At 45.5% G+C, this 13,140-nt stretch overlaps 1 protein-coding gene across 1 annotated transcript in view; it reads right to left on the bottom strand.

Moving 5' to 3' along the window:
• Positions 1 to 8,051: 8,051 nt before the first annotated feature.
• The window catches only part of NHEJ1 (non-homologous end joining factor 1), a 77,018-nt gene continuing 71,929 nt past the window's right edge, over positions 8,052 to 13,140 (bottom strand). Inside the window, exons 6-8 of the mRNA XM_019938915.3 lie at positions 9,721 to 9,838; positions 9,038 to 9,156; positions 8,052 to 8,568 (exon numbers count right to left, since the gene is read on the bottom strand). Of these exons, the coding sequence (XP_019794474.1) occupies positions 8,494 to 8,568; positions 9,038 to 9,156; positions 9,721 to 9,838 (312 nt within the window). The 3' untranslated portion in view covers positions 8,052 to 8,493. The remainder of the gene's footprint in view (positions 8,569 to 9,037; positions 9,157 to 9,720; positions 9,839 to 13,140) is intronic.

Genomic DNA, 13,140 nt, shown 5'->3' with positions numbered 1-13,140 from the left:
GAGAGTATTTTCCCCTCAAGTCAGAGACTTAAAGACTGTGTGAAACTCTCATAGACAGAAAGACACTTGCAGACAGAAAGACATACATATATTTCTGTATATGGATAATAACATGTTTACTAACTAATGGGCTTTATTTCCATCCCAGTGTCTCTATTTGGGAAGAAATTAGTTGCTTAAAGAGAATCTTGGAAGATACGAGTTCAGTGAATGAATGCAGTGGAGGGGGAAGGGGTTCTACTCTTTTACTACTCAAGCGATGCTCCTGACATGCCTGTCAGCTTTCTGTAACTGGGTCTGTACTAGTCCACCCACACTCTCTCACCCGTCTCTCTTGGTCAAGATAGCACCCTAAGGATGCCGGATCTATAGCCAAGGATCTATAGCCAAAGAAAGCAAGAAGGTGTATAGTAACTTACTTTTTAATAACGTGTATTCTTAGTTTCTGTAAAATGACAAATTCATTCTGTTATGGTTATAGCTAACAAAATGGTATTTAATCCCCACTCTCACCTTATGACTGGTTGCCCCAAACAAAAAAGATTACATCCATTGATATCCACAAATTTCTAAAACCACTTCAAGATACTGCTGCTGTGGAGGGTGTGTGTGTGTGTGTGTGTGTGTGTGTGTGTGTGTGTGTGTGTGTGTGTGTGTGTGTGTGTGTGTGTGTGTGATAATCCTCCTTCATATATTCACTCAACAAGTATTTCTGAGCATCTACTAAGTGCCAGACACTGGAGAGGTGCTCAAGATGGGAGAAAAAAAAAAGATTCCTGCCCTTACGGAACTTTATTCTAGTGGAAAGGCATTGGGGAGACAAAAATAAATATAAAAAATATTACTATATATAAAATAGATAAACAACATGGTCCTACTGTATAGCACCAGGAACTATATTAAATACCTTGTAATAACCTATAATGGAAAAGAATTTTAAAAAGAATCACTTTTCTGTATATCAGAAACAAATACAACATTGTAAATGAACTATACTGCAATTAAAAATAAAAGTAAAAAAGCAAATATGTATTATAATGTGTTAGAAGGGAATAAGGGCTGTGAACACAAAACATGAAACAGGGTAAAAGGTTGAGAGTACAGCCAGCCTGTGGGCAGCAGTCCGAGGCCAGGAGGCAGGTGTCTCTGTTAAGTAGGGGGCTCAGTGGAGGCCTCACTGAGATGGTGTGATTTAAGCTAAGAACTGAAAGAGGTGAGGGCTTCAACCAAGCAGACACCTAAGGGAAGAGCGTTCTAGGCAGAGAGAAATGCAAAGAGCAAAGGCCCTCAGGTGTTTGCATATTAGAGAAATAGCAAGGAGACCAGTGAGATCAAAGATGAAGGGAGAGATGGAGTGAAAAAGCTTGACTTTCTACTTTCTGATCATGGGAATGTTTTTCAAACTTTTTATGAAGCTCAGAGTGAAGATATCTTATCCTTTAAAGAGATTTATGTATTGACATGTAAATACAGACACAATGCAGTTAAGTAAAGGCAGGTAACAGAACGGAATTTATCCATAGGATTCTTTTAAATTTTTTAAAAAAGAGATACATACTCATGGCTCTCACTTTCTTCTTCACACACTTGAAAAGCTTTGGGGGGAAAAAATCTGTGCTTTAAATATCATCTTTGGATTGTAGACTTCTTGAGAGCAGAAGATACGTCTTTGTGGCCATAAGACAGCAAGTAGCATAACGCCCCATTGGTGGGAATGCTAGTGAGTAAGCATTCAATATATATACGAGTTAATACATGTCTAGGTATTCCCGTTTCTTATTGAATGTGGGTTTTTCTATCTCATTCCCAACACATTTCCAACAAACCCATGCCATTCCTTTGAATTCCTTTGCAGTGATTTGGCATGTTCCTGTTGGACTTCCCCATTTTGCAGTTCACGTCTCTGTACAGCGTAACCAACTTGGTTTCTTATATCCCCTTTTCTGGTCAGGAATATAGCCCATTCTTTAGAGATTCCATGGCGGGTCTTTCTTCCCACTGAATTCTTCCCACTAGTTACCCAAGTTTAACTGTTGAAATGTTTTCCGTCATCTTTAAATCATCTTGATATCAGTTTCATACCTGCTTCAATTTGATTTGATGACTGCCATTAAGGTATTTTTGAGATGCCCACACAGAAGCATACACCTCTCTTAGATTCTTAGTCCAAGGAAGTATTTCCCAGATGTCTTTCTGATGGGAAGCTCAGTTCCCACCAAGCAGTCCCTGCTTTAAAATGGCTTTGATGAATGGCCCACAGGAGCCATGCCAGTCCCTGAATCATCACATAGCACCCCAGGTGGGAAACATCAAATGTCCTCTGATGTTGCTCCACTCCTGCCCTATATGAAGAGATTAAATACCTGCAGTTTTGTTTGGCACAGCTCTGCTATTTTCATTCGTCAAATCCTAAAAATGCATACACTTTTACCGTTCAATAGTCCACGGTGCTGGAACTAGGGCCTCGCTGTACTTCACCTCATTGACTGATGACACCTCCAAAAGCAGTGTGGTGGCAACTTGTGCCCAGTGGGTGTGTGACAGCCAAGTACAAACTCAAAGTTGGCCACTTCACAAGCTGGGTGCCCTAGGATCTACAACAGGAACATCCTCTGCCTTTTCCTGAACGTAGCACATGTTAATTGTCCCCTTTCGCACAGTCCAGACACTGCATCTTTCTGGTTTTTTCCAAAATGCCTTTGCACAGCTTACCTATTCCCTCTGTCCCGCTATTCTAATTATATAAATTACCCTGCCACAGTTAATTCGTACTTATTCAAGAGAGCACCATAATGGACATTACCACTACCAGGAAAGCACTCAAGTTGGGGTATCAGTATCACCTTCATACATCATCACAGTATTATTTATACTGCCGATATATCAGGTTACTAAATGAAACAGAAATATTTATTACCAGCTCCCCTTCCCCCAACCAGTGCCTTCCTATTCCCCCATATGTGACATACGACCAACTGGCATTGCTTTGTGCCCTGGAAGCACCAGGCAGTAGTAATAAATGAAACTGGCGGTCTTTCCTTCTCATCTGGCAGGAGTCTTTTTCTGTCTTGAATAAGGGATCTCTTTACCAACCAGGATTCCCAGCAGTACTGCTCTTGACCCCTGGACACACACCCAGACCCAGCGGGGGCTTCCCCACCAGCTCCAACTTGTTTCACCACCCCCTGCTCAACCTTCAAGGCCTGGAGTGGGAGGGGAAAGACAGGATGGAGTGCCAGTCGAGAGGATTACCCTTCCCCTACTCCATCCTCCCTGCTCTTGTCACCCATTTCTGACTGGCTGTCGATCCTATCAGGGGTCCATAAAGCCAGGAGGACTCTGGCCCAGGAGAGGGGGGTAGGGGTTAGGCAAACAGGCCAGGGAGGCAGCTGGTTGAAATTTAACCACAATATTCTTGGTCTCTATTGTTTTGAGTGAGGCCCAATATTTCCACAGCAGGATTATAGGATCTGATTAACCATGTTAGACAACAATGCCGAGCTGGGATGGGCTTCCCCTTCCAGCTGCCAATATGAAAAAGTAAATACAACACCCAGATTTCAGAAGGGACTCCCTGCAGCCCCCAAGCCCTACTCCCCAATTCTAACCCCAAAGTGAGGGGAGGGAGGAAGAGTGTGACACTGCATGCTCCTTTAACTCCTGGCCCTCAGCCGCCGGCAGGACGAGTAACCTGGCACAATATTCCCAGGTGAGTCAATGGCTGTGTGCTCCCCACACCCTGGAGTTTTCCAGTGCTTCTTCCGGGTTCCCTAGGCTGACCCAGATTCTCACGAACCCATGAGAGTTAGGTGCTGAGAGGCTAGCGCTCACTCACAGCGTCCAGGAGTGTGGAAAGCACAGCAAAATCTGTTGGGTTCCAGGACAGAGAAACTGAGGGCAGGTAGGATTTCACAGCTTTGAAGAGACTGAGCCTTTGCCAGAATGCTTTGGTGCTACCTCATGCCCTCCCATATGCCAGGGTAGAAAAGTGAGACCCAAGAATTGAGGGGAAGCTTAAAGCCCACCATAAATGCAAGTCTCAGGAGAAAAGTATTCCTCGATAGCTCTGGGATGGAAGACGGAGGATAGATGGGCTTCTAGATCCTCAAGTAGAGATGGATTCCCTAGGGTCCCTCGCCCATCACAGACAGACAAGCTACCTCACACCCTCCCTTCTCTGAATGTTTCCCCTCAGGGTGGGATCTTCTGAAGCCCTGTCCAAGAGAACATGGAAGAAAAAGAGAGCATTAAGAAGCCCTCAACAAGAATACCCTGCAGCAGCTTCCAGGAGGTCACAGCAGCTAGGGGAAATCCTCTCTCCAGAGCGTGGGCTCCCTTCTCTTCTGGCATTTCTCTCTGTGTCTAAGTGCTAGCAGAATCCACCACAGTTCTGTGAGTCCGTGCATTTACTCATGTTGGTGACAGGGACTAGGAACCAAGGGTCTTGAGCTCCGAGTTTAGTGGCTTCCTTGTAGAATGTCACTTGCTCCTTTTGAACAGTTTCTTCTTCAGGAAAATTAGAAGACAGAAAAATACTTCTGGGAAGAGCTCAGAAAAGCATATCGTGATTGCATGCAAACCCAGTGAACATAACGTTGCACCCTTTAGTAGTATAATCCCAACACAGTGATATTTTTTGATTTAGCGTTAAAAACTGACCCTGTTCTCAGAGTATATGCCAATGTAAGGATGAAAACAAAAAGCCCATAGGAAATCTGTATATAAACACTGATTATATTAACAGCACAAATAGCGAGGAGGTGGGCAGAACAGATAAAGTGAGCTTACTACATCACGAGGAAGGGTAATTAAGAGGATTTTAGGTTTCCCCGATACTCTCTGGAGCAAATCCCCTTAGCTTTGTAAACAGGAGGAAATGAAGGACAGAATAATTGGAAGAAGGAAATGCCCCTGGTGACAATGTCAAGAACGAGACCAAATCTAGGACGAGGAGAAAAAGCACGGGCTTTTCCATCCCCACTCCCACCATCTCTGTACAGAGAATGACACACCGGCTCCTGCTGATCTCCCAGCAGACCAGGGAGGAGGTAAGGGCTTCAGAAAATGGGAGGTTTAAGTGAACAGGAACGCAAGAAAAGGGAGTTCAAATGGACCACGGGATAAAATTAAGAAGCAGCGGGCTGAGTATTCAGGAGACTTGAGCATCTCTCCCTCCCCCAAGTGCTCACCGAAGGTGAACTGTATCAGACCCGTGGAAGGATCTTGGTCCAACAGGAACAGATTCTTTCCAAGTCCAGAGTACAGGAGCTCAGATCTCACTCTTTGCCACTTTACACCCTAGGGACTCCAGGGCTAGTTCCTCAGGATTCAGTGGGCAGAGACTAGAAGCTCCTTCCTCCCTTTTCAATAATTTTACTACCCCTTGGAGACACTCCTTGATCTGGGAGATTGGATGACTGGTGACAGAACAGAGAATGACCCTCGTGGGGTTTTCCAGGACCCAGCTCGGGCTCTGCCCTCAGGGCTGCTGAGAAAGCCCTCGGTGAGGCCTGAAGAGAGGAGGTGCTGCCCAGCTGGAGTGCTAAGGGATGAAGATTTCTCTCCCAGCAAAGAGCTGGCCTCTCCTGGCTGACCGTGGGGGAGGGGTGAACCACCAGCAGGGCCAAGTAGGCCTTGCAGCCTAGGTGGCGCTATTTCTCTACTTTTTAGGTCAAGTTCCTGCAGGAACTTCCTCGAGGTCCCTACTCCTGCTCCTGGTTTGCTGGCTTGCTGCTGTAAACCACCTTATATTATTTTTTTTTCTAAAAATACTCCAAAGCAATTGAAAGAGTCCCTTCTCCCACCAGCCAGCCCTGGCCCCAGCCCCAGCCCCAGGGAGCGGGTGGGTAGGCGGGGAGGTGGGCCACTGCTTTATTAAACACAGGGAAAACTAATATTTACGGAATAAAATTTATGGAGCAGCCACGAGAATTCGACCCTTTTATGTGCATGTGGAGTGGGGCTGGGCCAGCCTGGGGGCCTCAGGGAGGGGCCCAAGCCAGGGGGCAGGGCTGGAATACAGCCTGGCTAGGCCAATTTGTCAAGGCAGGGATTTCCCTGGAGTTGCCCTGGGATGAATGATTTTCAAACACCACCCATTGCTTTGGGGGGCAAGAGCTTCAGAGCAAGAATGACTGAGGCAGAGCCTTGGGGAGCAATGTTTCTCTAAGGGTGTGTTTGGGCAATACCCCCATGGGGGCAGCAACCTCTGGGGATAAAGGGGGCAGTGGGCGGGGAGGTCATGAGGCATACTCTTACTTAACCTTTTTAAAAAGTTACACATTCTTTTGAGAACATGAAAAGAAAAATTATGCTGTTAAGATTTTACTTATAATTTTAGGGGATTCTAAAACCCCTGATCCCTCTCTGATTAAAAATGCCTGCTCTTGAGACTGTGCTCTTAGGGCAGAAGGATTATCTAGGGTAAAGAACCCTTATTTTCCCCCAGCTTGCTGCGGAAGTCTTTCCATTTTTCATGTGGTCTCATACCTTGAAATCTGGCCATCTAAATTATGCCAAGAGAAACTAAACAACAAAGTAAGTCATCTGATAGATTGTTTTTACATAGTTCCCAATTCACTTCAATGACAGTCACCACCAGGGCACAGACTGGGTCTGAGGGTAAAGAAGGTTATCAGCAGCAACTGGGAATGAGCCCTGGTGGAGCTCTCTCAGACTCTGCCAGCAGGTAAAAAGGCCTGGTGGTAAGTCCTGGAGTCCGCCAAGGCTCCTCCCTTGAAGAGCTAATAGGGAGTAGAAAGAACATCCTCTTTGAAAAGAGGCAGCGTCACGGGAGAAAGAAGGACGTTACATCCTTCCTGGAAAATGTTTTCGGTAATGTATGTAATAATGCAGTTTAGAACTCAGCTGTCTGGGTTCAAATTCTGGCTGTTACTTATTAGCTGTGTGACCTCTGATAAGTCACTTAGTCCCTTCAAGACTCCATTTCCTAGTGGGTTAACAGTATCTTCTTCATATGATGCTGTGAGGATTCAATGCCAGGCACTTATTAGAGTACCTGGTATACATTAACTGGTAGCTGTTTATTATCGTTATTATAATCATTATTATAATTACTTGGATCATCCTCTTTCCCTCAAGACTTGACATGGGGACAGACACACCAGTCCCAGCCAGAAAGGACATGTGGACGAGGAGGCCTTTGACCATCGTAAGTAACTGAACCAGAAAAGGCCTCTACCTAACAGCTCCCAGTGAATATCTGAGTTCTACTTTCCTTCCTGTCTCTCCAAGGTAAAGTTTCAGATGGTCTTACCTATAGAGGAAAACCTAGCAGAGAAGGCCAAGGAACTCTGCGAATCCTCTTCTGCTAAATCTTCTTCTTTTTTTTTTTTTGGCCATGCCACGCAGCTTGTGGAATCTTAGTTCCCCGACCGGGGCCACAGCAGTGAAAGTACCGAGTCCTATCCACTGGACAGCCAGGGAAGTCTCAAATCCTGCTAGATTTGTCCAAAGAGTTCACTTTCTAACTAAGATTCTGCCTATCTCATACAGTCTTTACATATTTTCCTGCTAAGCGCTATTCATTCTATACATCAATTCTTTTGGTTCCAGAGAACTCCTCTGGCCATATTTCCTGTTCCCTGTCATCCTATCTTTTCTAGTTCTTCTAGTTGCTATGTTATTTGAAGTGAAGTGAAGGATGGGAAAATAAAATTCCTTTTTCTCCCACTCCGGGAAACTAACTTGGCCCTAGGGCTCAGAGCTCTTTGTAATTTCAATCCCATATTCAATCCCATATTAACCTGTTGTCTATGCCTTGGAAATAGACCAAAAAAAACCCATATCAAGTTGGACCAAAGAGCACAGAAACCATATGTTCTGCTATCTTGTGCCCACCATGGAGAGAGGTCTCAAGATCAAAGCTCCCGATTGGAGGCTTAGCACAGGCCACAGAAGAGAAGTATAAGAAGAACCTGAAGGATTAGACCGAGGGCCTAGACTTCATCCAGAGACAACAATGGGGTGGGACCCAGTAAAGTGAAGTGAGTTGGTATGTGTTCCACAGATAAGCAATCTCAAGAGCAGGGGAGTGTGAGTGCTTTTTATTCCATGCTAAAGAGAGGAGAGGGTCTCTGCGGAACACCTGGGACTGGCTAGGGACTCTTAAGAAAGGTAGACAAGGCTTCCTAAGCATGCTGTGCCTTTCTGCAGACCTGCCCCATATACCTAAAGTCCATGGTAGATCCTGGGTCTAGAGAACCTTCACCAAAAGAAAGGAGGGTATGGGATTCCCAGAGATTGGCTTCCACTCGGACAGGGAAGGCCAGTGCCCGATGGGTTGGAGCCAGGATTCCCTCAGTTGATAGTATCCATGCCTGTCAACATGAACTTCAGTTATCTTGCCCTTACAGTGGAGTCCCTGACTGTGTAACTCTGTGTCAGAGATGCTGCTGTCACAGGACCTCCTTTCAAGGTGACACTAGGAAACTACTCTCTGAGTCCATCCTCAGCAGTTGAGACAGTGACAGGTTAACTGAAGAGCCCCCTTAGCTTCTTCCTCTTGACCTTCAACAGCTGAGGTCTCTGCGTAGGGCCTGAAGTAACCTAGAAAAAAAGGAACCCAAGTTAATAGAGGTTTTAAACAGTTCCACTTAAGTTAGGAAAAGAAATTCCTTCCTCCCATGGCTCTGGTTAAGACGGGTGGCTGATGCAGGAGTTCTGAAGTCCATGTCAGGCAGTGAATGTGATATAAGACTCTATGCAGGAGATACGCACATCACTTCTCCCCTAGGGAACAACCTCATAGACCATCACCGCAAGTGCAATAAGGCAAAAAAGGAGTCAAGGTCCATCATCCAGAAGAACTGCAGAGAGGAGACAGCAAGGGAAGATGCAAAAGACCATGACTCTCCATCCAGAAATCCACAATTTAGATGCCTGGTCGCAAATATGCCCCAGTGTTGTTAAGGCAGTGTCAACTAGGTGACAGTTCCAGGGACCACTGGCTTGGGAGCTATAGGTGCAGACGCTCCCAAATCTTGAAATGCAGTCTAGGAAGCTGCTCATGACTTACTGTGGGCTCTTTTTCAGGCACTGGGAGGGGCGGTGCTGAGGAGTCCGGCTCTTCTGGCTGATTCAGAAGTTGGCTATCAGTTCCTTGTGAGGAGGCACTGCTTGAGGCCTGGGGATCTTCTGATCAGAAAGATCAAGGGAAGATAGTGATAACTGCCTTCTTCTTACCAGAAAGGCATTAGCATTTACCAAGCATTCTGATAAAGGCCAGGCTTTGGTACTAATATGTAAACAGACACAAATCCACTTCCAACTAACTTCTGGAAAGCGCTGTTTCTATGATGAAGGTTCTCCAGGCCACGTTAACCACGTAGGACAAGAGTTTCCCTGACCCAGAACAGCTCACTGTTCTTCTACGTATTGCCTGCCACGTCTCAGGTAGGGAGACTAATTTTTTTCCTGGTTCTCTCACTAATTCTCCTCAGCATGTAGACCAGTTCTCATAAAGCTTTCTGCAGTGATGGAAATGTTCTGTATCTGAGCTGTCCAACCTGGTAGCCACTGGACACATGTAGCTATTGAGCACCTGAAATGTGCAAATGAGGGGATGAATTTTTCATTTTATTTAATTTTTATTTATTTAAATTTAAATAGTCACTATTGGCTAGAGCTACCATATTGAACAGCACAAACCTAGACCCTAACTCTAACCCCAGGAGACCAGGTACCTCTGGAGCTACTCACCAGTGCCTCGAAGCTTCTGTCCCACTTGGATCTCTTGTCTGGTGACTGCCATATACAGACTCTGTAGATTTGTGACAAAGCGTTTTCCGTCACCAACACTGCATGCCTCTGGTAGTTTCTACAGGGGAGAGGAGATGCTATCATTGGTGACATGGTATTGCTAGAAAAAAGAAACTTGATATCCCACGGGCAGAACTGGCATCAACCCTAAAAGAATTTATATACAGAACTTAGATCCAATATAGGACATCCATATCCAAACCTGTTAGGACCAATATAAAGACCTCTTGGGAGGTCTTCTCCTCTGAAAGGCAACTCAAACAAATATCTTTATTTCCTTCAATACTTATGTCTATTATGTTTCCCCATGAACACCTCATAGGTTTGTAGGTTCTTTTGTCCAAAAGGATGACCTCTTAGAGGACTGTTTTACGAAATCATCTTCCCTAAATTGTCCCTGAGTTGTACAGATTACTATTTTAATTAAATTCACTCCTAAACTTCTACACTGGAGAGAGAAAAAGGATGAAATCCAGGAAAGGGGAAAAAGAGCAAAATGGGAATGACAGACTGAGAGACAAGAATAGGTTATGGAGCTATGACAGTCAGTCACAGGAGGCGGGAGAGACAAAGTCCACAGAGCTTTGGAGGCTTGCCTGCTACACTATACATTGTGCTTTACTATAACCCATGACCTCACGTTGGGGGTGATATTTCCCCCAAGTGGGGAGAAAATTTGCTCTTGGGGGATGAAAAAAATCTTGCTCTTTTAAAGTATAAAGCACAGATACACAAATTGCACATAAACAGAATTTTGGTTTATCTATGGTATTAAAATTTCCTGAGGGGGGATGATTAGGAAAAAATGTCTTAAAAGGTTCCTCAGGGAGGTGATAATGAAAAAAAAATTGAGAAACACTGCTACAATCATATTATATTTATCTGTTTCCTTCATTATGGAATGAACTGTGGATTTATATCCACAGCAAAATGCTTTGCCTAGTTCAGGTTTCATACACTTGGCTGAACTGAGTTTAAGTAACGGCTGAAGACTTAAGAAAGTGCAATAAAAATGAGATGAAAGAGTATAGTGTCCAGTGGACCTAAACCTGGCTGTACTTCAGAATCTTGGAAAGGGCCCAGAACCACTTCGTCTGTCCCTATGCATGCAAATCGCCATGGCTCCCAGCCAAGTTAGCAGGTTCTCCAAGGGAAGCCAGGCCAGCAGCTCACATGGGAACAAGCCCAGGAATCCTGGATTGGCCCACATCTCATGTCAAGGGCACTCTCTCTGTGCTATAAGGGCATTCATTTCTGAAAACCCACTGTGGGAGAAGGATGGAAGAGAGAAAGTGGGAGAAGCAGTGAACTAGTTGCTGAAACCATGGTTAAGATTATACAGCTCTTTCCCTGAGCACGGTGGTAGCTGAAAAACTTATTGATCCCCGAGAAATGTAACATCGATTTCTACTCCAACCCTACTCACATAAAGACTGTACCAGTCTTGGACTTTCACTGGAAACCGCAGATGTAACATCGATTTCTACTCCAATCCTACTCACATAAAGACTGTACCAGTCTTGGACTTTCACTGGAAACCGCAGATGTAACATCGATTTCTACTCCAACCCTACTCACATAAAGACTGTACCAGTCTTGGACTTTCACTGGAAACCGCAGATGTAACATCGATTTCTACTCCAATCCTACTCACATAAAGACTGTACCAGTCTTGGACTTTCACTGGAAACCGCAGATGTAACATCGATTTCTACTCCAATCCTACTCACATAAAGACTGTACCAGTCTTGGACTTTCACTGGAAACCGCAATCAATCAGGAGCCTTGAGTGCAGACGTTGCTTCCAGCAGTAATCTCACTAGGAGTATAACAGCCCTCCTCAGCAGCATTCCCTGAGGAATGAACTGAAACAGGCCACGGACCTCTATCTCACCTCACTCTCCTTCCTAAGTTGAGCTCTCCAACCCCCAAGCCACCTCCTCCAGCAGAAGGTCCTCTACTCTATGGCCAGAGAGCCCTGACAGCAGAGAGGCAAACGGCTGTTCTCCGTCCTCACATCTCACGTCTCTGGGATCTCCCTTCATACTGCTCACGACGTGTGGCCTCTCTTAAGGTCACCCACACATGGTTTGGTAGGCACTGCGCTGTCTGTACAAACGGGCCAGGCAGAATCTAGGCAGTCCAGGGTCATCTCCTCCTGCCCTTTCTATGGAACTAAACAGACTCATAAAATTTCCAGGGTGACCTTTAGCCAGTTCATGTATTTAATCTCAAAATGAAGTGCCAGAAATAAAAGGCCACTGGAGCTACTGCTGTCCTGGACCTAAGTCCAAATCCAGAACCTGTATCTTAGCCCTTCCTCCATCCTTCCCCTTCTCAGGGAGATCTGGTCCTGGAGCTGCTACCAAAGGTCATCCCACCCGATTGTCTATTCTCAGAAAAGTACTAGGAAGAGAGTATTGGTACATTTCCTGCATATTTACTATGTGCTAGACACTGCTCTAAGCATTTAAAGGTATCAACCCATCCTGTCTTATTCACTGCTATTTCCCTGGCACCTAGAACAACCTGGCCCACAGGGGATGCTCAATAACTATGTATGAATGAAGGACTATGGTTGGCATGAGTGTGACCCCATCTTGCTGAGGCAGTTACAGCTGGTAAGTGGTGGAACAAGATCAGAATCCAGACCATGTGGCTTCAGGGCCCTCGCATATAACAACTACCCTATTTACTTCTCTGAAGCATAGAATTTTAGTCTAAAGGGCAATACAGCCTTCCCCAGGATTACAGCCCTTAATTCCTTGCATCACAGATCATCTGCATCACAGACCATCTGCGTCACAGATCATCAGCTGCACCCATCCAGCTCAGAAACAAGCTCCCTCAGGGGACAAGGAAAACATGAGCAGATATAAAGGAGGCAACTGGCCCCATCTGGAACTCTCAGAGGGCTGAAGGGCCATACCCTTAATCCTGTCCTCGCTGTTCCCCATCATCACTGATCCCTTGGGTATCATTCTCAGAATATGCTAGGGAAGACAGGTGGTGAGGCCTGAGCCTGGGAAGGAGAAATACTAGTTCCCTGTGCAGGACAATGGTAGGGGCGAGCTGGGGCGGGCAGCAGAGATCAAAGGGAGAAGCTGGAGTCAGGACTAAGAAAAGCAAATAGCAGTGCCCCCTGCTATAAGTACACCTGAGCCAGGAGCAAGGTGTACCAGCCACAAGCGGGTCACTGCCCAGAATGGGGAGGGGAAGAAGAGCCAGGTCAGTCTACTGTATAATATGTTCATCTGATTAACCCAGAATCAACTCTACTCAGCAGAAAGGTTACTGAGATTCTACCATGTGCCAGGTGCTACAGGACTGGGGGAGGGGAAGTGGATGCACCAGTCCTTC

The sequence above is a fragment of the Tursiops truncatus genome, chromosome 7, assembly GCF_011762595.2.
Source record: "Tursiops truncatus isolate mTurTru1 chromosome 7, mTurTru1.mat.Y, whole genome shotgun sequence".
Taxonomy (NCBI): Eukaryota; Metazoa; Chordata; class Mammalia; order Artiodactyla; family Delphinidae; genus Tursiops; species Tursiops truncatus.
Note: the sequence above shows the minus strand (reverse complement) of the source record. Positions and strands in the feature narration are given on the sequence as shown.